A 23,981-nucleotide genomic window follows, 5' to 3' on the forward strand; every position below is an offset into this window, starting at 1 on the left:
CCAATGACAAGATTGGAAGGTATATGTATTAAAAAAAAATCGGTCTTCATGTTGAAATCAATTTATTGTTACGATTTCATCAACTTTAATTCTTGTGAAGCCTTTCTATTGAACAATATATCATGTCGTTGATTTAAGGAGCACAAGGTCTTGTACATGTATGCTTTTCGTACCGACCTGGTTTCATCTTGCGGCATCTATAAAGTCTTCTTCGAATTCATTAGGTGATTTGAGTAGCGGACATATCCCATATACTAAAAGCAGTCTCGCGTGGTTCCGTCAAACAAGGACAGTTATCTGTTTAAATCTACTTCACTGTGAATCACAGAAATGTTTGATACAATCGGTATTTGTATTTTTCTCACTTTGTCTCATCATCCCATTTCAGATATATATATATATTTTTTAATTTTAGAAATCTTTACCAAAATACAGTGATCATGAAGGAAGATCATCCCCATTTTCCTTAAAAGTTTTATTTCATACCTGTAGTACGTGAAATGTAATCAACAAAGCCGCACCATACCAAAACCAAATATGTGCTGCTTAGTAAAAAAAATGCAACAGACCTCCTGAAATTCAAGGGTTTCATCTCTTTTATTGAAATGGATCATCGCATAGACAAATTAAGCAATAATATATGGCTTTTACTTGTGTTTTGAAATATATCGTATTTATAGGCATACTCTTTCTAAATTGTTTTGGCAATTGCATAAATGAGTGAGCATTTACATTTAGCTAAAACAATGTTTTATTCAATTAGTATACAGTGTAATAAACATGTCACGAGATGTTTGATTCAGAAACAAGTACAGTGTACTTATATTAATCCGTCTTCATATATAACACATAAGCAACTGGATGTAGTACCGATTATATTTACTATATAAGTTATCAGTGCAAAGGTGATGGAGTTGGAATATAAGACTCTTTCATATGTGGAAATGAAGGATAGGGATATTCTACCCGAGGGTCACAAAATGTAGTAAAATCCGAGGCTTAGCGAGTGTTTTGCAACATTTTGTGATCCCAAGGGTAGAATATCCCTATCCTTCATATCCACTTATGAAAGAGTATTTTTCTTTCATACCTCGACGTTTTACTGCAATTTTACAACTATAATATCCCGCCATTTTGAAATAAGAAATCCACGGCTGTTAGTCAATTTTTCATACAAAAATGACGTGATATTTTCAACGAAAATTCCGTTGTTTGCATCTTTTATAGTAAAAATAGTCAAGTTTGTGAAAAAAAAAGTTAACATTTTACCGAGGAAATAGAAATTTTATTGACGCCGTGACGTCACGATGCTTTACTGCATGGGTAGCAATGCAATAAAGCCTCAGGCGACATGAGTGTATTGCCCTAGACCAGCCAGTAATCCACCCATAGGTATGAAAGAAAAAGGAAGTATTTACATTTGATTATACTGTACTCTTGGAAAACCATAAGCTTACATATGTTTCCAGAAATGCTACACGTTTATATGTCATAAATAAATTAAAAAATAATATTAAATGTTATGAACAATACACAATGTTTACGCGAAGTATCCGAAGAGAAACATCACAAGTGCTACCACAGAAATGGCTAAGATGTTTAGTACCCTTTTAACTCTTGGTCGTTCTCTCATAAAGTTTTTCTTTTGTTCCATAGTCATCACGATTATTTCTCTTCCCGTGTCTTGTTTCCCGAATAAAAAGTTAACGAATTTATTCTCCGAAACTTTGTCCCCATTCTTTGTTTGAGATATATCATCCTGACCACATGATTCACCTGTATAAAATATAAATTAATTTTATTTGTAACAAGTGTTTCCATTGATTTAAAAAACGTGCTAACATCTCATAACGTAAATATGGCGATACGGCTTGTAAACGGAGAATCTTAGATGTTAAGTTCTGAGAGATTAACCTGGATGAATTAAGGAGATTTATGTCAATTGAAATTATCGGGAGATATAGGTCAACATAATGTTTTCTCATTTGTGTGTGCACAACACATAATATAAGATGGCTATTGATATTAATGTTACCATTGGATTCCAGATCCCTTGTTTTGTTTTTTATGTAACTATATAAAATTATAGAAAAGAACGTTCACTCTTATGGAACACTTCACACGGTTTTGTAATATCAATGCACTCGTTCGTTTCTTTAACGTTCCTTTGTCAACACGTTTATTGTATCCTCAACTTAAAAAATACTCAACATTTCCTCGGATATCACGAAGAATGCAGTCTCACCCAAAAAGAGGAATGGAGAGAGACAAACATAGAGAGAGGGAGATAGATGGTGTTTGCGTGTAGTGTGTTCATGAGTGGAAATTAACTCGTTCATTATTTTTCATTACATTTGTATATAGTTATATTATAATTGGATGTGCCATACTGTTACAGTCAGACCTTAGGACCAGTTTTGATATGGAAGCATGAGATGTATGGAGAAAGCCCCCTTTAGCACGGGATATGACGTACATTTGTACAAGATGAACGTTTTGGATTACAATAGGTTTTTTTTCAAAGTGTCGACTATACATGATGGTACAGAGTTTCTTTTTAATTATCTTAGTATACTATATAAAACATATCCTAATGATTATAAATAACATGTGATCTATTGATGTTGTATCCACTCTCCTTCATCTCTCGTTATTAATCTATTTCTCTCTTCTCTTTTTATTTGTTCACATTTAAAAAATAATTATGTTGTAATTTTAATAATGTAAATCCATCTTATCAGATGTATATATATGTGTGTGCTGTTAATTTTCATGGAGAGGGCGTTTGTAAGTTAGAATTAACTTGTGCCCGATCATGTGGCTAATATGGCAATACAACATATTTTTAACTAAAAAACATGAAGCACGAATTCGATATGCATACCTGATTTAGACGACTTAATGTTTGTCTCCTGCAGATTCACACTATCTTTACCCTCTGTTTTCTTACTGTCATTTTCTACATCGGATGGCATGTCATCCTCATAATGATCGTTCACTGTAGAGTCGTACTTTACTCGTGTCCACCAAGTCACCCCATCTAACTAAAGGGAAGAGCATAAAGTTATCATACTTTCTTCAAGCTCCTTCCATCTAACAAGGTAATAAAATAAAACTATATAAATTTCTGCAAGGAGAATTTTCATCTCTTGATGGAACCAACAATCTTTTTTTATAATTCTTCTTGATAATACCAATCTTTCTTCAAAGCGTATTCCGTCTAACTACGGGGAATAGAATGGGTTATATAACAATAAGAAAATCATTTTTGTTTTAATCTCGGGTAGTTTTTAAGGACAGATTTGACAAGTATACAGATAACAGGAATTGTTTATGACGTTTAAAGTTTATCTTTTGCATTAGACCTGTGTAAGCTTATTACTTTCCATTATCAGTTCCTATACAAATGACTGCGTTACAGATAATACAAGTAAATGGTAGAATGTTACCTCTTCAACAGGCCTTCTTGGTGTTACCAGACTTATAATGGCTATACTTAACGGTGTCAGGATGGACAAAAGTGCCCCAAAGTAAAGGAAATGAACTTTGTACAAAATGACGGGTCTATTTTCTGGTTCTCCACACGGTGGTGCTGGGTAAACAAACTCCAAAACGAGTCTGATGATTCCGCAAACATGGGCAATCAACAATCCACCGATTACACCCTGTTGATAAAATTTATATTCAATATTAACATTAGTTCATATGAACGCAATTCCTTAGTTGAAAATATGTGATTAAGCAATTAATTTAGCTTAGTTTGCAACAACAAACAACAAAGCACACTGTAATATCCAACGGAAATCTACTACATATTATATCCTCTATTTCTATTTCAGTAGCATTTAATGTTGTTGTTATACATTTTGCTTAATTATTTTGTCAATGTTGTTATTAGATCTAAATAATAAAATTTGACTATATCAAAACAAACCCATTCCGTTGTTTTTGTCCAAAACATCGCTAATATAAAGGCTGCTCCCACAGGAGACATTAAACTGGCTTGAACCATATTGATGTAGTTGAAGAGTTGTCCCCCTTGGGAGCTCTTTATGAGTGGAAGCCAGACAATGCTTAATCCGCACATTACAAGGATGACGACTCTTTAATAAAATGCAGCTGGTCAGTTAATGTAAACTTGTACAAAACTACGTGTATCGATGCCGGAGGAATTTTGAAATGCATCATTAAAGATGACTTAGAGCATCTTTAACTCATTATGAATCGAATTAGTTTATGCCAATGTTTTATTGTCTAATAGATTGGTTATTCACAATTTTCTTTGTAACCAAGGTACAGTTTTTAAAATAATGTTTTTACAATGGCCATTTAATTTCAATAAGCATATCGAATATTCGAATATTAGAACTTTGTTCTAGAATTATTAATAGAAGTGTAAACGAACTTTATTACACAAACATTACTTGTACACAATGTTTTTTGTTTGTTTGTACAGATCATTAAGATGTAAATGTCGTTAACAAAACTAGGTGCATCTCGTAGGCTTTTTCTCGGAAGACCAAAAGACATTTATGAATTTAAGACGTTTTATTGCAAATCATTGTGAAAACATTTGTTTTTTACTTCTGACGTTATAGAATATCGCATGTTCTCTATCGTAGTGTCATTTCTATCTTCGAATTATATTATGAAGATAATGAACAAACCCATTTGAGCCAGATATTTCTGATGGAAGTTTACAACGAAGAACAGAGTTGTACGTACGTACCTCTTGAGGAAAACGTGACTCTAGTCCCATTTTATTTTTTCCCCATTTGGGTTTGGTTTACGTTTGATAAAGGCAATATCAACAGATACTGATCAAAGTTTACAAAAACACATTACCTGCCGACAATGAGTAGTTCTTTCTGAGTAGATAACGGTCGGAAACGTCTCCATAGATCCATGGTAACCAAAGTACTGGAACTGTTGAAGATGGAAGTCAATGAACTCATGACAGCAGACAATATGACGGCCATAAGAAAACCTCGTAATCCTGAAAAAGCGAATAAGTTTTTTAAATCATCATTTATCAAAATGAGATCACAGATCACTAAATGCCGATCTTTGTAAATCAGATATTAACTAAGTTTCTGTCTACCTACATGTCTACGATGTGTTAACTATATTTTGGGCCCTGTGTACTACAACTCACCCTGTGGAAGAAGTTCGAGGATCAGTTTAGGGTATGCGATGTTAGAACAGCCGACAGGGTTATCACATATCCTCATACATTCCTCAGGATCTGCGCAGGCTACCTCATCTAAACAAAATATAAATCAATCTCGATTAAGTCTTCTCGATAGTCTGATTTACACTTTTATATGATTTCTTAATGTTTGTGAATAGTGAATCCTTTGCTTCCAGTAGCAATCAATATATTGAAATCAAATAATACCCTTTTCGAAGTTGAAGCTTTATTGTATCCAACAAAAAACAAAAATATATTAAAAATCCTTATGTAGGAAAACGAGTATTGGTATTATTGCTATACTTTTAAAAGTAGTGGTCAGTAAAGATAGAGCTCCATTACCCATGCGTGTCTCGACAGTTGGAATAAAGTTAGAGTAAATTGAATGTTTTTTTCTTGGTGTTAAGTCGATATAATGAAAATTATATAGTACTATTTACTGAGTTTTATGGTGAAATAAATAATAGGTATTATATGAATTTGTAAAAATAAAACCGATGCATTGTAGATATTGAAATGTTGGTAATTTCTTGAGATATCAATCAAAAGTTGATTCGCGAGTATGGAAAAGTTGTAATATTGCTTTTCTTCAATAACAAAAGCGAATTACTTTGGGCTGTTTATTCTAATTCTGAATCAGAATAAAAGTACAGTATTTGAAATGAAACCGCGGCGGAGCATCTTTAAGTTAAATCGCCAATACAGTCTTTGCTAAAACCACAAAGAGGAACATGTGTTGATACTAAGATACAAAGGAAGTGATCCTTTCGCTTACTGGTTCAAAGCTTCATATTTTGAACATGAACCTTGAAGATGAAGCTGGACATTTTTATAATCCGGCCTGCATCATGTACAAAAAGAAACAAATATACCTGGAAACAAAATTCTACTAATGAGTCCAGGTAGAACCATCAATACGAGAGGAGTTGTTTTCAGAAAAGAAGCAACGATCGACCCGCCTTTACCGTGCTCCATGTCTTTCGCAGCGAGTGACCTCTGAACAATTATCTACAAATTATAAGTACAATTGTTTGAGTTTTTATGTAACTTATCAATCAATGTGCTGCAAATGTCCACCAATGTTTGTTAATAAGCGGAAACTCACATCATTGTACAAAACAACTTCAATCTATGAACCTGATCGCAGCACCAGTATGTTAAGCACAAAAGAGGTGTTGACATAAACAGGCCCGGCCAAGGCTGATTATCTCCAGCGGGGTCTAGGAAAACGTGAAAGGCATCCGTCCTCGGCAGGCCACACGATGTGTTAGCATGCCGTATAGAAGCTGTGGCATTCATATATTTCTCTTCCAGATTATCTAAACTTCCAACTTCTTTTAATCCTGAAAGCAGAATGAAAATGTTCATTTTTTGGAACAATATTCTGAATCAGTATAGATTTACATTTCCATTGCAGCCCTACTAGTACTATGTAACTTTGCAAAGGGCAGTTGGCATTTATCAGTCTATGAACTGCCAACCGCTTAATATGAGGTTATTTTCATCATAACATATCAATTGTCGTGCCAACGCTTATGGAAGATGGCTTTTTAGATAGTTGTTCCATTTTTGATTAATATTTTATTCATTGTATATAAGCATTGAACGACTTCCAGTTGGCATCCATGGCTAATATGAATGCCAACTGGACAGAGGCAGATTAAACATGAAGAGCTACTGCGTCTCGTGGAACTTGCCTCTCACTAGTTGGTATTCACATTGGTTATGAATGCCAACTGAAAGACGTTCAATGCTTAAATAAGGGGAAATAATATTATGAATCCATATCATAGTTATTCAGATGGATAAAGTAAACAATCGATAGACAATTTATTGGATCAGTGTTGGGCTGCTGTAAAAATGTAGCTTTCATTAAGATTAGATCATTTCTTGATTTTACACCGTGAACCAAAAATATCAAATCTGAACTTTCATTTATGGTTCTGTGGACGCCTTTGGGCAGAATGCTTATTTATCTGACCTTTATTAATCTAGACATTTTTTGTGTTCTTTTGCAATCTACACAAACAAATCCGTCTTTTTACACACAATCACAGTTCTGTCTTATGTATGTCTTGCTTATGCCTTGCTTAACTTTGCCAGCGTACAATGTATCTAAACAAATCCTAGAAAGTATGTCTCTAAGGCTATTGAGAAACTCCAAGTATATGATGCTGCATATGTATACACATATCAAAACTTTTGATTTCTGGTTTAAGAACAACCATCCACACTGTGATGCGGCAATACGAAAGGCAAAAAATCAAAAACAAAAACTTAATCCTGTTCCAATTATTATCCACATCAGGTCATTTTACAATTTTATTTTAAGAAACAACGTTTAACAATTAAGAAAATCACTTATTTACTTACCAACTCCTACTAGTACTAAAGCTCCGACTGTCATGACCGCTGTTTGGAATGTATCTGTGTACATGACAGCAGTGAGACCCCCTACAGGACAACAAACAAAATGATAAAATATAGTAATTTGTAATGGACAGTACTACATTTGATGAAACAAAATACAATGTACCAGCAATATCCGACACAATATTCATACTGTCCATGTGAATGTTGCCATGCAGATCCATATTCTGGAAAGTATTTTATCCCTCATTTATTATATTTTATACCAAGATCAGTATTTTTGTGTCACATTCATACAGTAGATATAAAAGGCAATGATATTAAGATATATAAGATGTTCATGTGCTACTTAAAACTGTCACTTAAAGATTTTATAGTGACCTTAATTTCAACTTGTTGTGTCATCTCGCTTCTGGATTACGTAAGAAGCTATTTTCAATTAGCAGGGAATAATGAAGTCATCCAAATTAATATCAATATCACTTTGTTTGTATTATTCTATTTTAAAATCGTTTCTAAATGCGTTCGTTTACTAGACACCAATTGTAATACTCAAATACCAATAATTTCTACTTACCTACAATGGTGTAAAATCCGGTCACCGCTAGAAGTATAATGACAGACAGATACATATTCCATCCCGTCGCCATTTGTAGGAACAAGGCACCAGCAAACATACTCACCTGATAAGTAAACATAAAACACATACTCGCCTTCATAGCTAAAAAATTCAGAGTGAAGAGTGCTTCATGCGTTTTAAAGTTATATGTGCCGTATTTTTCAAAGTCACGAACAAAGATAAGCTTTTAATATGTTATTCATCACCAAAAGTCATTTTGAAAATTACAGACATTTCAATGCATTGGTTTTAATTTTACAAATACAAATAAGAGCAGAAAATGATTATAGCAGTACTGCCAAAACTCATTATATGTACAACTATAGTGTAGTGAAATAATTATTTACGGTCAAGCCAAATTGTGGTCTACAATTTCCATTCACATTTGTACAGTGTTATTATTAATTGTAAAATTATTTCTGCAGGGAAGTGTCCATCTAAACATAAATAAGGCATAAAAACAAAACTTTTGGCTTTCAAGAGATTAATGAAGAAAAATTGGCTTTCAAGAGATTAATGAATAAAAATTAACATGTCAAAATTTTTGTTCAGTAACAGCACATATAACTTGACTTTACTTTCATGGATAAAAAATGTACCAATAAACGTATGTACTGCCATTGTTATAAGGTAAATATAAGATAGTGAAAAACCATGACAAATGCTCTATTACTTTCAATGTGAGCTCAAGGTCATTGCATTAAATGCAGCTAAGCACTTAGCTTAATTTATGCATAGTGATACTTGCACATATGTTTTGAAGGAGTTTTCTCCTTTGAGCTAGTAGCCGAATTTATTGTAGGAATTACTTCCCTTTACTGATAGGACTAAAGGATCATGGGTAGAAAAAAAATTAAGTCGGAAAATCTCAAACGGTTGCGTAGACATTCAAGAGTTTTATGTACAAAACGTGTCAATAGTAATTACCGCCAGTTTGGTGACGATGGCGAGTAGTAGCGACAAAATGGAGAGATAGATCCTGATTTTATTGCCACCCAAACGCTTCTCCATATACTCTGGTAATGTGTAAACCTTAAAAACAAAATAACCAACACTTGCATTAAAACCAAAAGGTCAATAAGCGAATTGAAGATCTGATGTAATTTTTATATTGAATAACCAATAACAAATATTCTATTGGCACATACATCTTGAATATAAACACATGCCATTAAAATTATCAATGAAATTAAAATTATCAATGAAATTCCCCTTCTATTTTGTTTATTAGTTTGTTTATTTTTTAATATTTTGTTTTTATATGGGATATGTGTCATTCATCGAATGTATAAAACAATAACTATTTACATCAGTAATTCATCAATAGATCGCCAACCCGCTAAAATCATAAACATGGGCTATTATGATAGTTTCTACTAAGATGATAATTTGTTAAAAATAAAACATCACAAAGACAACTTACCCCAGCAGATATATATACAGGTAGAAAGTACCAGCCAAGTAACAGAATGGGAAATGTAGACTGTAATGAAAATAACAAAATAAAGTGTATCCATGCAGCATAAAGTATGTAAATACTGTTGTATCCACAGAACATACATGTTGGAATATGAAAGGTCCTAGTTGTACATTTTAAGATATTTATCAAGTTTTTATGATGACTTTCCTAAATGCCACCAATACATTTAAATGTTCACCAATTACTGCTGAAAAGTATTTACTAATTTCATAGTTTATCCTCCACTGCTGAATTTACAAAATGAAGTAACGTATCAAACTCAACATCTTGTGGTGTAATCTGTCAACCAGTTAGATGAAATATAATGAACAACACACCATCCATTCAAATGTGATGTTGGCTATCCCGGCCGAGGCTGCTGACCCAGCCAGTCCGACGAAATGTTCACTCCCAATATTACTGGAGAAAAGGGAGGCCCCCACCTGCAATTATGTACATTCCAAAGATAAATTGTACAAACAGAAAATTGCTTTTTTTTCATATGAAATATTTCTAATGGTCACTTATGGCCATAATGGTCCACCTGTTGGCTCCCTGAGTCATCATCTGCTTGCTCCGATTCTCCTACATAAAGACCCTTTTACGATGGTGATGGCATGCTTAATATGAGGTAGCAAACCAGAGAAGAACAGCCTGGCCACGGTCTATATATTTTTATTAAGTGGGGAGCCCCTGTTTTGAGCCATGCATAAACAATTAAAAATCAAATATATTCTGAAATTGGTACATCCAATATGGAGGGTTTGATATCAGTTTCATTTTTTTCAAAAATAAACATAACAAAAATGGGTTAGAGATTACAATTCTGGGCTCATCCGGAAGTGCGTCTTGACCGGAAATGCTAGCTTTACTTGAAGGAAAATCCATGGCGCGGGTTTAGGCAAAAATATTGAAAAATCCACCTAATCGACCTATGAAATGAATTAGCTTATTTTGCCATTGTGATAGAAGTGCTCAATTTGAGGTAGGTCTTAAGAAAAAAATTGAGTACAATTTTCTGCAATTTTGGGCTAAAAATCATGATATTTTGCAATTTTTCAGGTATTTTTTTGTTGTTACCATGGTATTCTCATGCATGAATAAGCGCAGAATATGGCCAAATCTGCATCAAAATATCAAATTGTAATTGCAAAAGTTGTGCTGATTAATAATATATATACTTTTGTACAGGTATTTTTTACAGTTAAATGACTATATCTATATTTCTAAGGCGTGCGCCTTAATTTCATAGATTGTCCAAATCTACTGTTTTCTGCTACCTGAGTTGGTATAAAGTACTGATATTTTAAAACTTCGATTATATTTTCGTTGTTAAGAGACATCAATAACTAGTTAAGAAATAACTGACGATCACAACATACAGGAACGTTGAGTAGGGTTGCAAATGTTTGTTATGAAGGATAAAACTGTAATGAAAATAATTGTTTTTTGTAGGATGTATTAATGACCTCTGTATCGTAATTTCTTAAAATAACCATGGCATGAATTAGCTTCATTGTACCTGTGACTTCATTTATACCGTTTATATCTTCCGCTTGTGGTATATCATAATTGTCTATCTTTAATTGTCATTGTTCGTTTACCAATCATACTTCAATTGTTTAGATAATTACTAACGCAAAGTGAGATAAATAAAAAAAAATCAAGGTATATATATATAGCTTACATATATTTAATACATACCGTAACCCATGTCATAGAATGTTCTGCAAGGAAGTAGCTCTTCACATTCCCTCGATTCGATCGTCTGATTGACTGATAATTATAAACAATATATAATGCATAATAATATGCATATACACAAATCATGAAACCTTTAAAAGCTTATTATGAGCTGTGTGAAACTTCTTCTGTAAAAAACTGCTTTTCCTGTCAACCAAGGGATAACTCCAAAAGAAATTTAATGGGTTTTAGAAGTAGCAGGATTTCATCATTAAATATATGACGCTTAAAAGTACAAGCGAATTTTGGTCACGTCGCTACGAGATGATTATCTATATAGATATAGCGATTCGAAAACATTTTATGCAGCTAATAAATACATCCTCTCGGGTATAGTTACTAAGTTAACTAATTGGTTTTGGTACAAATCAACAAAAAGTTTGCAATCAATTCATTTTCATACACAGATGATTTTAAAAATTTACATCAATACTCATAATGCATTTTTCTGAATTCTTGATAAAATAACATCCATTCAAGGGATTATTTTTCCGTTATATACAACGTCGATGTTTTGTAATGTCACGGTTACGCAAATTTTGGCGCCAGTCTTTGATTCTTTTCCTTCATAAAGGAGAACACGAATGGGCTAATCAGAAAGTAAATAGGATTTAGAATGCAAACACAGAAAACATGTTATAAGGCTATCAATATGATATGCTAGGATTGTAAATCTGTACTGCTGGTGTCGAATCTATTTTGCAATTATTAGAAATATAACATGTATAATATCTAATAAAGCCGCAATAGATTAAAGAGACGTATAACAGATAATACAGTTAATATATCATATAGAGGTACTATATCTACCTTCTCTTTAAGATTTTATGTTATCTATACATGTTTATTTATTGAAGCACTGGTCATGAAAAATTCATAATTAATGTTCGCGAAAGATTTCAGGATAGCCAGAAAAGGTTGTTACTTCATCAGTAACATACACAATTAAATGAGACACAATGCAAGGGTGGTAACCGACAGCATATACTTCATGAATATACGTAAAGAAAACATTTTCTTAGTAATAGGTTTTCCAACGATGAACTTGCATGTATGGCAACTTCGCTAGTCAAGGATATTCATTACAATATACATATGTACTCCCTAGTTTCAGGGAGAGTATCGTACTCAATAGCCTTTGCTAGCGAAGTTGCTTGTGTTGAAGAAGAGGGATATTACACTCTGCCTTTGAATGCCCTGACCAGGTATTGAACCCAGATCTACCGACTGATCCATAGCAGTTTACTCTGTCAGTTGAGTGACTCTTTGCACTTCATACAACACTTACCTTTAAGTGTGCATCTCTGGTATTCCCAAAATCTATTTTTAGTTTACATAATTTGAAAGAGCCGCTATTAAGGTCATGTTAGCGCTGAAAAACTTAACTTTTAGGCTTGATTGATGTTTTGGTAAGGTTAAGAAAATAAATTCTGAATATTATCGCACACTCACCCATAATCCTATGGCTAAAACAGCAGCAAAGTAAATCACAAGGACTAAAATGTCAGCCCAGTTGTCAATGCCTTTAGTCGTCATGTTGACCTCTTTTGTTATATACATGTACTAAAGCATGTGTGTGGAGCTCCTGCCTTAACAGGTGAAGAGGTTCATTTGCCTAATGGGATATAGTCTGAATTATCCCGTTACTAACTGTAACTTTACCTGTAGATAATATAGGCCCGCTGAATGATAATGTAGCAAGGATTTGTTTACATAACAATCACTTGTAAAGTCAAGATGTGATTCAGTACTACGTATTTGTTTTACCTGACAGTGGTTATAGGTCCATCTCATTTCTTAATAATGATTTTTTTTTAAACACATATTTGTACATATACTGTACACCGTATATAACATGTTATTTCAATTTGAATCCATGTACGCGATAACAAAAAAGACATTTGATTAACTGGTGCATTGCGGAGCATATATATAATTGCATTATAAATAATGAAACAATTTAAGAAACAGGTAAACGTGTTAAACACATATTTAATGCACTTTGAATTACCAATGTAAATACAGATATTCAGATAGCCAATACTTCTTAATTAAAGTTTTCACCGCAAATCCCTATCATAAAAAATAGAACCGTGTGAGACATTAACAATGACAAAAGATATGAAAATAGTCTCTATTTATAATTTGAAAACACAACAAATCTCACTATGTTTCAATAACATTTCAGTTTCCCATTAATAAACCAGATATTTAAAAAAAAGATGAATTAAAAACTGCACTGGTTCATTTAACTACAGCGTCAATATTCCGGCGAGAACTAACTTGGAAACAGTACCCCCATTCACACTGTATTACCCCATTCAAACTGTATTACTACACCAAGTCTAGGTTGGCTTTATTTACTCATAATGCAGATTATGATTAATTTTGTGTCAAAAATTAAATATTAATTAATTTTGCAGGATAAAAAGTACACATGGTCATTGTCTTAAAAACCAAACTGCATTTTCGGCTCTACGAAGACGCGATATCTTTGTCTTTCCTTACCCTCTCCAAAATTCAGCGTATATCTTAATACACTGACCATGCATTCTCTATTTGATTCTTTAATATTTTTACCCGTGGTGCTACAGTCGAATGGTACGTAATATCAACGTGCTGTGGAGAAACTACGGCTGTGGAGTACTTATTTATCTCTTGCAATACACCAAACTGGCCTCATTCAGGTAGCAAAGGTTCCGCTGGGTAAACAATATCAAGTTTTTTTTTTAAAGTTTTGATCCATTGTTTAAACATCCAGCTGATGTTTGTAGCAGTTACGTAATGTGTTTTATATGTCCTTGTTTTTCAATAAGTGTTACATTACAAGTTTTAAAACGGAAATTTTAACAGATAACAACTGAAGATTTATTAGAACGTTTCTTTACTGTTATTGACATTATAAAATGATTTACAGGACTATTTTCGGTAAACTGTTCATTTTTAACGTAACTCATTCTAAATGATACAATCTCAGCTAATTTTACACATACAAAAATAAAGGTTGATGTTACATTAGCAGTTACATAATTTATGGGTTATATAATGCAATGTCAACATTTCTCTTAACGAATGCGTATTTGAAATGAAGGACATCCGAAAGTCTAAAATCTCATATTTTTCAAATATTATATTGTTTTTCACAAACGAATCATGCCAAATATCCTAAAAGAAACCTTGTAGTTCCAATAGAAAGAATTGCAAAGATGTTCAACAATCTTTTAACTCTTGGTCGTTCTCTCATGAAAATTTTTCTTTTGTTCCAAAGTCATCACTACAACTTCTCGTCCTTTATCATATTTTCCGAATAGGAACTCAATGAACCTGTTTCTTGAAGTTTCCTTCTTCTCCTGGGACTGAGGGGGTTTTACAAGTCCACGCGAGTCATCTAGATCTGTACATATATAATTGCAAAGAGATCTTAGTATGAGCAGTTCACTCTTACATATGTTGAAATAGCTACCAATATCTGCTACAATACTCTTTGATATTCGCAATTTCGTTTCAGTTGGCAATAACAAAATTACTTATAGTGTACCCAGTGTTATTCCTATATACGTAAAATTGGTGGCGGGGTGAGGTGATGTTGTGCCATGGTACATACCGAAAAGTATGTTGTCGCCAATAAGAGATTTGGTTGTGTGTGTCAGGTAATACAGAATTCTCCATATAATTTTTCTGATATGTCTAATACAGGCTATTTCAATTACATGTAATATTACAGTGGATATGATTATAAATTGTTTCGATTTAAGAGTTAATATATGATTAATAAAACTGATGTATTTGAAAAGAACAAAATACAATGTAGTTACCCGATTCAGGCGCTTCCGTTTTAATTTTCTGCATGCCAATGTTCTCTTTTTCACACTCTTTCCGTTTGCTGTCATTCTCTACATCCGATGGCATGTCATCCTCATAATGATCGTTCACTGTAGAGTCGTACTTTACTCGTGTCCACCAAGTCACCCCATCTAACTAAAGGGAAGAGCATAAAGTTATCATACTTTCTTCAAGTTTAAGTAATAAAATAAAACTATGAAGCAAAGTGAGGAGTTTTACTTGCCGTCACGGTATATACATATCGTTTCGGGGCACGCAGCTATGAAGCTTTCTGCAAAGAGAAATATAATAAAACCACCAACTAGCTACATAAAATAAAAGTCACATGAATATGTTAGTAATGTCAGTAATGGAAATCAGGGCAAATCAGCAACAGATAAGTATAATGCTTTGACAACCCTAACAGCTGGCGACCAGGTAGTACAGAAATGTTTGTACATTTCGTTTTCCTTTTGCTTCCTTTACAGAGAGCGCAACATTTTCCCATGACAAAAGTATCGGAGGTCTATAATAATATATACCAATGTATTATACGTATGGCAGAGACATATCCGTGTATGCAAAAGAAAATAAATTGATTGCAAAAAAATCAATAAGCTTTTCAGTATTGCATTTCGACAAAATAGACATTCGGGAATAGATATGTACGTTCATGCTGTTGATGTAATGCTATTTTATAAGCAATTGTTGATTTAAGTCCTATCTTATTCAAAGATGCTCTTGCATTTTTGATATAATAAAATTGTTAAAGAATGTTACCTTTTCTTTTGTCCTTTTATGTGTTAACAAACTGATAACTACCATACAAAACATCGTGAGAAATGCAAGCAGTGCCCCAAAGTAAAGGAAATGAACTTTGTACAAAACGGCTGGTCTATATTCTGGTTCTCCACAAAGTGGCGCTGGGTAAACAAGCTCCAAGACGAGTCTGATGAATCCGCAAATATGAGCTATTACCAGTCCATCAATTACACCCTGAAGTGAAATCGATCGTTTTTCATATAAGAGCCTCGAGACTACATAATTGGATTTATTCAAGTTATATGAATGATATTCTTAATTTATGTACGATGTATGTTTCAAAATAGCTTTGTTTCCGTTCCGATGTATCCATGCATCCGTACTTATATAATGTTATATTAAAAAATATTGTTATATCGTTTCACTAACAGTCCATATATTGTTGGCTCTAAAGTGATTTTTTAACATTTTTGTTTTGGTAACTTTTTGTTATGATTTTTATTTTTGTTTTCGATAAAACCGACATGTATGTAAAATTTATAAAGAAACATAATCAATACCCATTCAGTAGCTTTTGTCCAAAAACATGGCTAACATGAAGGCTGGACCCACAGGAGTCAATAAATTGGCATAAACCATAGCGATGTAGTTGAAGAGTTGTCCCCCTTGAGATCCCTTTATGAGTGGAAGCCAGACAATGCTTTATATACACATCACAAGAATGACGATTCTGTGTGGAAACAGACATGTTTGTTATTAACATAAAGTTTCCTTTGTGATCAAAAGAATCGGAATTGTTCGTGATAGATATTAAAATAGTAACAGTAGAGAGTAACCTATTTTTAGACTTTATATTAGAATCGACTGATTGGATACAGTCAAACCTGTCCTAGCGACCACCTCTGTAAAACCAAACACGTTGTGCTTTGTGTATAAAGGCTATTTACTCTTTGTCCATCTGGTGGCCTTTATAGACAGTTTAGACAGATAGAACCAAGTGATAATATCCCATGGGTATAATCCTCATTGTTGTTAAAATATGCAATTGTATTTTTAGTAGCTGGTACAGTCATTTAGTAAATGAAATGCAATTATCCCAATGCTATTTGCATCTATTTATAGAATATAGGGAAACCATAGCAATCAAAGGTGAGCAAATATTTATGGATAATTAGAAACTTTAGCTTATGAAAAATTCATACATATATGATGTTGTAATATACAACGTTACTCCAAAGTTGTAATTTTCTATCTTTTCCTTATTACCTTTTTTCTTGTGCAGTCAGGGATAATATCTTACTCAATAACAAACACAAACGTATACCTGCCCACAATAAGAAGTTCCTTCTGGGTGGATAACGGCCGGAATCTTCTCCATAGATCCATGATAAACAAAGTACTGGAACTGTTGAAGATAGACGTTAGGGAACTCATGAGTGCTGACAATATGACTGCCATGAGAAAACCTCGCAATCCTGAAAATATGTATACAGACATTTCAACTGTATACTTGTCTACTTGACCCAGTCTATTATTAAACGCTGTCTTCTCAACAACGCCCAAATTCTGCTGTTTCGTGTTATAATCATGTTCAGTGAATTCTGTCTTCAGAATTTCTCATTTGCTTTGGAACGTTATTTGCCAAAGTGTGCATTATATACATGTATCACTATAAGAGACTCGTTGGACTCCATCAAAAGCTAAATATTAAAAGATTCACCTCGTGGGAGCAGTTCAAGAACCAGTTTAGGGTAAGCGATGTTAGAACAGCCCAAAGGATCCTCACATATTCTCATACATTCTTCGGTGTCTGCACAGGCTACTTCATCTTAATTAATTAAGGGGTTCACACATATGAGTGAGTGATATATATTCTCATAGAATCTAATTTAGATAAATCTAAAACGCATTGCTTCCTGTTTAATTTGTACTTATTTTTTCTGATAAGTCAAGCCTATTAAAACTCCTGTATCTTTGGCTCAAAGCAGACATGTAGCATGATTTTCAAATCAAATCTTTACATAATTTTTACGATCGATTTATATAATGCTTATTCTTACCTGGGAAACAGAATTCTGCTGAGAATTCCAGGTAGAATCATCAGGAACAGTGGTGTTGCCGTAAGGAAAGACTCCAAAACAGATCCGCCTTTAGCATGCTCTAAGTTTATTGCAACAAGTGAACGTTGCACCATAATCTACAAATCGATGTTTTAAATGGTAAGTGAGGTGTCTGATAAATAATTGCAACTTATATGTTATTTATTTATGCCTATAACTCTTGCGGTACAATCACCCCACATTCATACAATGTTAATGATCAATTCCATTTAAGTATTTCTCTTGTTTATCAAATGTCTAAGTATTTATGTATGTTCTGCCTGTATGTAATTCTCTACACTTTACGTTTATGAGAATAAAATCATTGTCATTACACTGTCTCAATTAAAAATCATCAATCAAAACACAGAAGATGGGAGCGAGGTTGACCTACCGGTGTCGTACATAAGGCACTTCCGGTGTAGTTGGAAAAAAAATACATTTGTACCTGGAATATTTCCCATGACTACTATCTTAAAGGCAGCGGATTGGCAAAGTCGACTCATTTAAAATACAGCGTTGTTAGGTTATAGTTATGATTTGGAAAGTATTGTAATGTTTAATATTTACCTTTACTATATACAGAACTCTAAATCCTTGACCGCCAGAAGTATAATGACAGACAGATACATATTCCATCCCGTCGCCATTTGTAAGAACAAGGCACCAGCAAACATACTCACCTGAATTATTAAGATAAAGAGAAATCATATATCTGTACCGTATCATGTAATAATGTGTGTATATAATCTGTACCGTATCATGTAATAATGTGTGTATATAATCTGTACCGTATCATGTAATAATGTGTGTATATAATCTGTACCGTATCATGTAATAATGTGTGTATATAATCTGTACCGTATCATGTAATAATGTGTGATATAATCTGTACCGTATCATGTAATAATGTGTGTATATAATCTGTACCGTATCATGTAATAATGTGTGTATATAATCTGTACCGTATCATGTAATAATGTGTGTATATAATCTGTACCGTATCATGTAATAATGTGTGTATATAATCTGTACCGTATCATGTAATAATGTGTGTATATAATCTGTACCGTATCAGTATCATGTAATAATGTGTGTATATATTTTTTTTTTCAATTTTGATTTATTTTTCGTGGACATTGTATAAACCATATATGATTTTTTCAACTCATTTTTGACATTTCTACGGTGTTATTTGCCATCCTGCAAAATTATATAATTACTTTCAAAATCATCATATGCCATCCCTCTTACAAAATGTCTGTGTATTGTGACCAATGTTATAATATAAGTCAACCTCACTCGGTCATATACTTATTCTGTTTAAACTGGTTGCATATCTAATACTCGGATAGGTATTTACCATATAATAACAAACAGTGAATCGAATGTCATTCATTGGCTCACTTCTTTATTGTAGTGGCCGCATTTATTAAAATTTCCTTTTAAAAACATATACATCAAAAGTATCATTGAACAATCTTTCATCAGACATAAAAAAACAATTTTACATAAAAGTAAATAGGCAAAGGTGAGCGTTATCTGTTTGATGATTGAGAGTAGATCAGTTTTACATAGTTCGGTAACGAGCGCGTCTGTATAAATACTTTTCCTGAAATTGAGTGATGTCATAAGATAAATAGACTTTTCGTGAGTATTACATCTATACAGCTATCTATACATAAGATTAAAAATCCCTTTGTTAAAGTCAAACTAGTAGACTCTAGAAAACGACCACAAATATATGAAATACATTATCGCCAGTCTCGTGATGACGGCGAGCAGCAGGAACAAGCAGGAGAGATAAATCCTAATTTTATTGCCACCCAAACGCTTCTCCATCTACTCTGGTAATGTATACACCTTACGGACACAATAAACAGTAACAGCGATTCAATAAGCACGATGGTAATGAGACAATGTCTTCAAATAAATGTTTTCTTTCTTTGTTCACTAAATCGTCTCATTGCAAAAGAAATAAAAGCAAGTTTATAACGAAAACTAATTCAACTGCAACAATTTCATAGCACAATATACATAATGACATAATAATTATATTATGGAATAAATCACGCAATATTACAATAACAAGTAAGGCTGTTATATTGCACATTTAAATAAAAAATAGTTATTCCTGTAGTTAGACATTTCTGTGACTTTTATCCCGCGAGTAACATTTACCATGAATAACACCCTTGTGTCCGCAGTATTACATCAGACATTAATACATGGGTATGGTATACGATTCGACTGATGCAGGCGAAAACAAAAGAAATCATTACCAATAACATGAACATTAGAATGTTGAACTATATTGGTGTCTTTAATAACAAAGTGATACATTATACCTAAGAAAATCTTAAAAAGATACAGGAAACAAATTATAAGTTAATGTTATGTGTGCCGTATTTTTCATACTCACGAATCAAGATAAGCTTTTAATATGTTATTCATTACCAAAAGTAACCAACATTTTGAGAATGACAATCTTATTGAAATGAGTACATACTGTCAGCGACGAAGCAATATTATGGTCTGCAATTTACATTTTTACAGTGTTATTAGTAATTGTAAAGTGATTTCTGCAGGTATGTTTCCATCTAAACATACATAACGCATAAAATATAGTAACAATTTTACAGTATGTAATGTATGTGTTGTAGCTATTATCTATAAGGCATCTGAAGTCATTTGAAACACTTTCACAGCTTAATTCATCAAACCTTGTGGGTTTCAATAGATTAATGCAGAAAAAAATAACATGTCAAAGTGTTTGCCCAGTTACGGCACGTAACATATTTATTTCCTTTTGTATTGAATAGTAACTATGACTACAAACGAGTGTTTAACATACTAGACAGGTCAGAATAATTACCCCAGTAGATATAAAGAGATTTCCAGCAGAGTAACAGGATAGGAAGCATTGACAGAAGAAAACAAAATACAAAAGAATTTTAAAACAAATGTTCTAATTTCGGACGAGAAAAGTTTTTAGGAGATTAGCTTTAAAGCTTACGAGCAAATATAAATAACATCTGCTATCGCACATGTGTGGATGTATGTAAAAATGCTTGGAATAAGCATACTTAAGGTAAAGAAACTTTGCTATAATGACAGAATTTGATATAATATAAAACAGGTACCAAAACAACCATTTATCTTCGATTAGTCCTAATTGTAACGACAGATACATATATCAAGTGACTATTTGATTCATAATCACCGGAAGGCGGGACTTTATGAAATCGACGTATCATTAATTCCATAATATTACATTTTTTGCAGTTACACACTATATGCATGTAGACATTTAAGGCAGCTAAACACTAAGCTTAATTTATGCATCTGAAAGCCTGCACAATATTTGTTATATATTATGCTGATAAGTTTGTAAGAGTTATTTCCCTTTGTTATCTATTGTCAGTACGTAAAAAATAAGTTTTATTTTGTGTAATTGTTATTTAGATGCTTTGATTTTCTTATGTGTTATAAATTCCCTTATGTGTTATAAGGGGTTTGTTATGCTATGGCTATGCAATGTGTATGTTGAAATTTATAGTTTGAATATTAGATTAAAAATGTCACCATATATTTCAATATGGTGGCCATGTTCATTCAAACCCTTGTTATAGTTTTTTGTGACAGGACTGAAGATGCATAAAGGTAATTTACCATAATTTCAAATGTGATGTTCTATCCCGGTAGAGGCCGCTGACCTAGCGAGTCCCACAAAATGTTCACTCCCAATATTACTGGAGAAAAGGGAAGCTCCTACCTACATAATACAACAGTAACATTTATTCTACCAGCTGGGCGGCCCATAATTGATTTATATTACTGTTAAGTGATATTTCTTATTATATTTAAAGAATCAACACTGTGATACTTTGTCTCTTACTAAATTAAAAAAATAGAAACTATTATCAAAATAAGTGTACTAGTAAGTAAATAGAATATTCCTCGATAATGGCACTAGTGATAACATGTTGTCCATTATAGCAATGTATGCAGTATATTTGTATTGATGGACAGTGTACTCTTAGATAATTATCAAGATAATGTATGATAAATATCACCAAAGTACGATTTCGCTTATAAGTGGCTGACCATGGGTCATCATTATAGAAATGTAACTGAAAGACAAGACAACAAATCGATAACGAAGTGGACAAAAACGAGGATATTCCGTGCATTGGGATTTACATACCGTAATCCAATTCATGGAGTTTTCCGCAAGGCAATAGCTCTTGACATTTCCACGGTTAGTCCCTCTGATTGACTGTTAATTTGAAAACAATGCCGATTTTCTATATTACAGAGTTACCGCCCTTCCGGGTAGGTTGTTGATTGTGACGTCATTGTTTTGTGAACGAAATTAGCGTCGTTTTTCTAAAATGTATAAAGTTACCCAATCGGGAACCTTCGGCACTTTCCGTAAACGAGAAAATATTCTTTATAGAATGCCCGAGGAGTTTCGATTGTAAAGTTACCCTCGCAAACACATAACGTCAAATCAAGGGCAGATAACTGTGCAAATTATAACAAACAAAAAAGTGTAATTAATGCATTTGAATATGGATAATATAATACTGATCTATACAATAATACATGATTAATAATCCATATATGAGCACATGAGTATTTTTTATAACGATTTGATGGTGGTAAGTAATATATTTTGTTATCCGTACAACATTAAATAAGACATATAACCCTGTTATATACAAATGTTTATAACAACAACCAGTAAGTATTATCTTATAATATGTAATTGCCTAAATACAAATATCATAATTGTAAATACAAATATCAATGTGTACATGTATAAACCTTATTTTCGCGCGCTATGTTTTTGCGTATGTCCTGGCAATTAAAATTCGGGAAAATAAATCGACACGAACATATTTCATTTCAAGTAGAGCGTTTAAGTAGTACTAGGTAATACATTTTACTATATAATCGGAAGCAGACGTCGCATAATTAGATGTCCCCTACTTAGAATGTCGTCTCACTTCGTCTAGATGGACTGAAGGTTAGTACAGACCGTTATCACATACCTGTTATTTTGTGCACTGAATCTTAATACTTGATAAAGTGTAATTGTTCCTGCATTTTATTTATATTAGAAAAAAAAAACCATTGAATAGCGATTTATTTTCAATTTTGAGATTGATGTAAATTTGCAAAGTTACTGCGAATAGATACATATGTAAAACATTTTTATCACTTATACTTATTTTTTTATTCTGTTCAATTTAATTTCTCAAATGTAATTTGAAATTGCAATTATGGAATTCAGTAGTCGCACACGGGTGTTGATATAAAATATACTGTATATACTGTTAAAAGAGGTATATGATACAAATGAAGCGCAGCATTAGACATCTTTTCTTTAAGTGCAGTCTTAATTTTCTTCGTAGACAAAAAGTTGCCCTGATTTCAATACTAGCTTGGTCTATGAGATATTAAGATAATATAATTGGTATTCCCCACAACTATATTTAGATAACACAATATGCTGCAATTCATTATCATAATATCAAAGTACATCTAGACACTTTGACCTCCTTTTAAAAAATCTATAGTCACTGATGAGCTGTTAGAATCAATGTTTACTTACCCATAACCCTATGGCTGACACAGCAGCAAAGTAAATCACAAGGACCAAAATATCAGCTCAGTTGTCAATGCCTTTAGTCGTCATGTTGGTCGGAAGGCCGCACACCGTAAACTGGCGCATAAGTCTCCTTTTTATGAACTCGGTATAAACAGGTAAGGAGTTGAATCAGCCCGAGGGTATACAGCCTGGATGATCAGCGTGTAGAGTATAGATAATACAGCTCCACTGCATGTATATATATGATATAACTCTGTTTACGTTACGTCACAGTGGAATATCGTGATGTAACATTCTCT

General features: G+C 33.0%; 1 protein-coding gene and 1 pseudogene across 1 annotated transcript; both read right to left on the reverse strand.

Annotated features, from left to right (window-relative positions):
• Nucleotides 1–578: 578 nt before the first annotated feature.
• LOC138320791 (sodium/mannose cotransporter SLC5A10-like) lies at nucleotides 579–12,953 on the reverse strand. The gene is made up of 15 exons (XM_069264009.1): nucleotides 12,835–12,953; nucleotides 11,344–11,415; nucleotides 9,978–10,082; nucleotides 9,604–9,663; nucleotides 9,108–9,212; nucleotides 8,139–8,244; nucleotides 7,565–7,645; nucleotides 6,329–6,534; nucleotides 6,064–6,199; nucleotides 5,156–5,263; nucleotides 4,846–4,996; nucleotides 3,935–4,103; nucleotides 3,450–3,665; nucleotides 2,885–3,044; nucleotides 579–1,776 (listed from the first exon to the last, which is right to left on the reverse strand). The coding sequence occupies exons 1-15, from the start codon at nucleotides 12,940–12,942 to the stop codon at nucleotides 1,541–1,543; spliced, it is 2,019 nt and encodes a 672-aa protein (XP_069120110.1). The 5' UTR covers nucleotides 12,943–12,953; the 3' UTR covers nucleotides 579–1,540.
• A 356-nt stretch (nucleotides 12,954–13,309) lies between these two features.
• LOC138322130 (sodium/myo-inositol cotransporter 2-like) lies at nucleotides 13,310–22,287 on the reverse strand (annotated as a pseudogene).
• Nucleotides 22,288–23,981: the final 1,694 nt, after the last annotated feature.

The sequence above is a fragment of the Argopecten irradians genome, chromosome 4 (genome assembly GCF_041381155.1).
Source record: "Argopecten irradians isolate NY chromosome 4, Ai_NY, whole genome shotgun sequence".
NCBI classification, from domain to species: domain Eukaryota; kingdom Metazoa; phylum Mollusca; class Bivalvia; order Pectinida; family Pectinidae; genus Argopecten; species Argopecten irradians.

Bases quoted from the DNA above. Each gene is read 5' to 3' on its own strand.
- LOC138320791 (XM_069264009.1), bottom strand. From the start codon at position 12,942: ATGTATATAACAAAAGAGGTCAACATGACGACTAAAGGCATTGACAAC. The intron at 5,264-6,063 runs GTATATTTGTTT...TATTTTGTTTAG, and splicing joins TAGTAGAATTTTGTTTCCAG to ATGAGGTAGCCTGCGCAGAT. The intron at 3,045-3,449 runs GTAACATTCTAC...TCTTCCCTTTAG, and splicing joins CAAGAAGGCCTGTTGAAGAG to TTAGATGGGGTGACTTGGTG.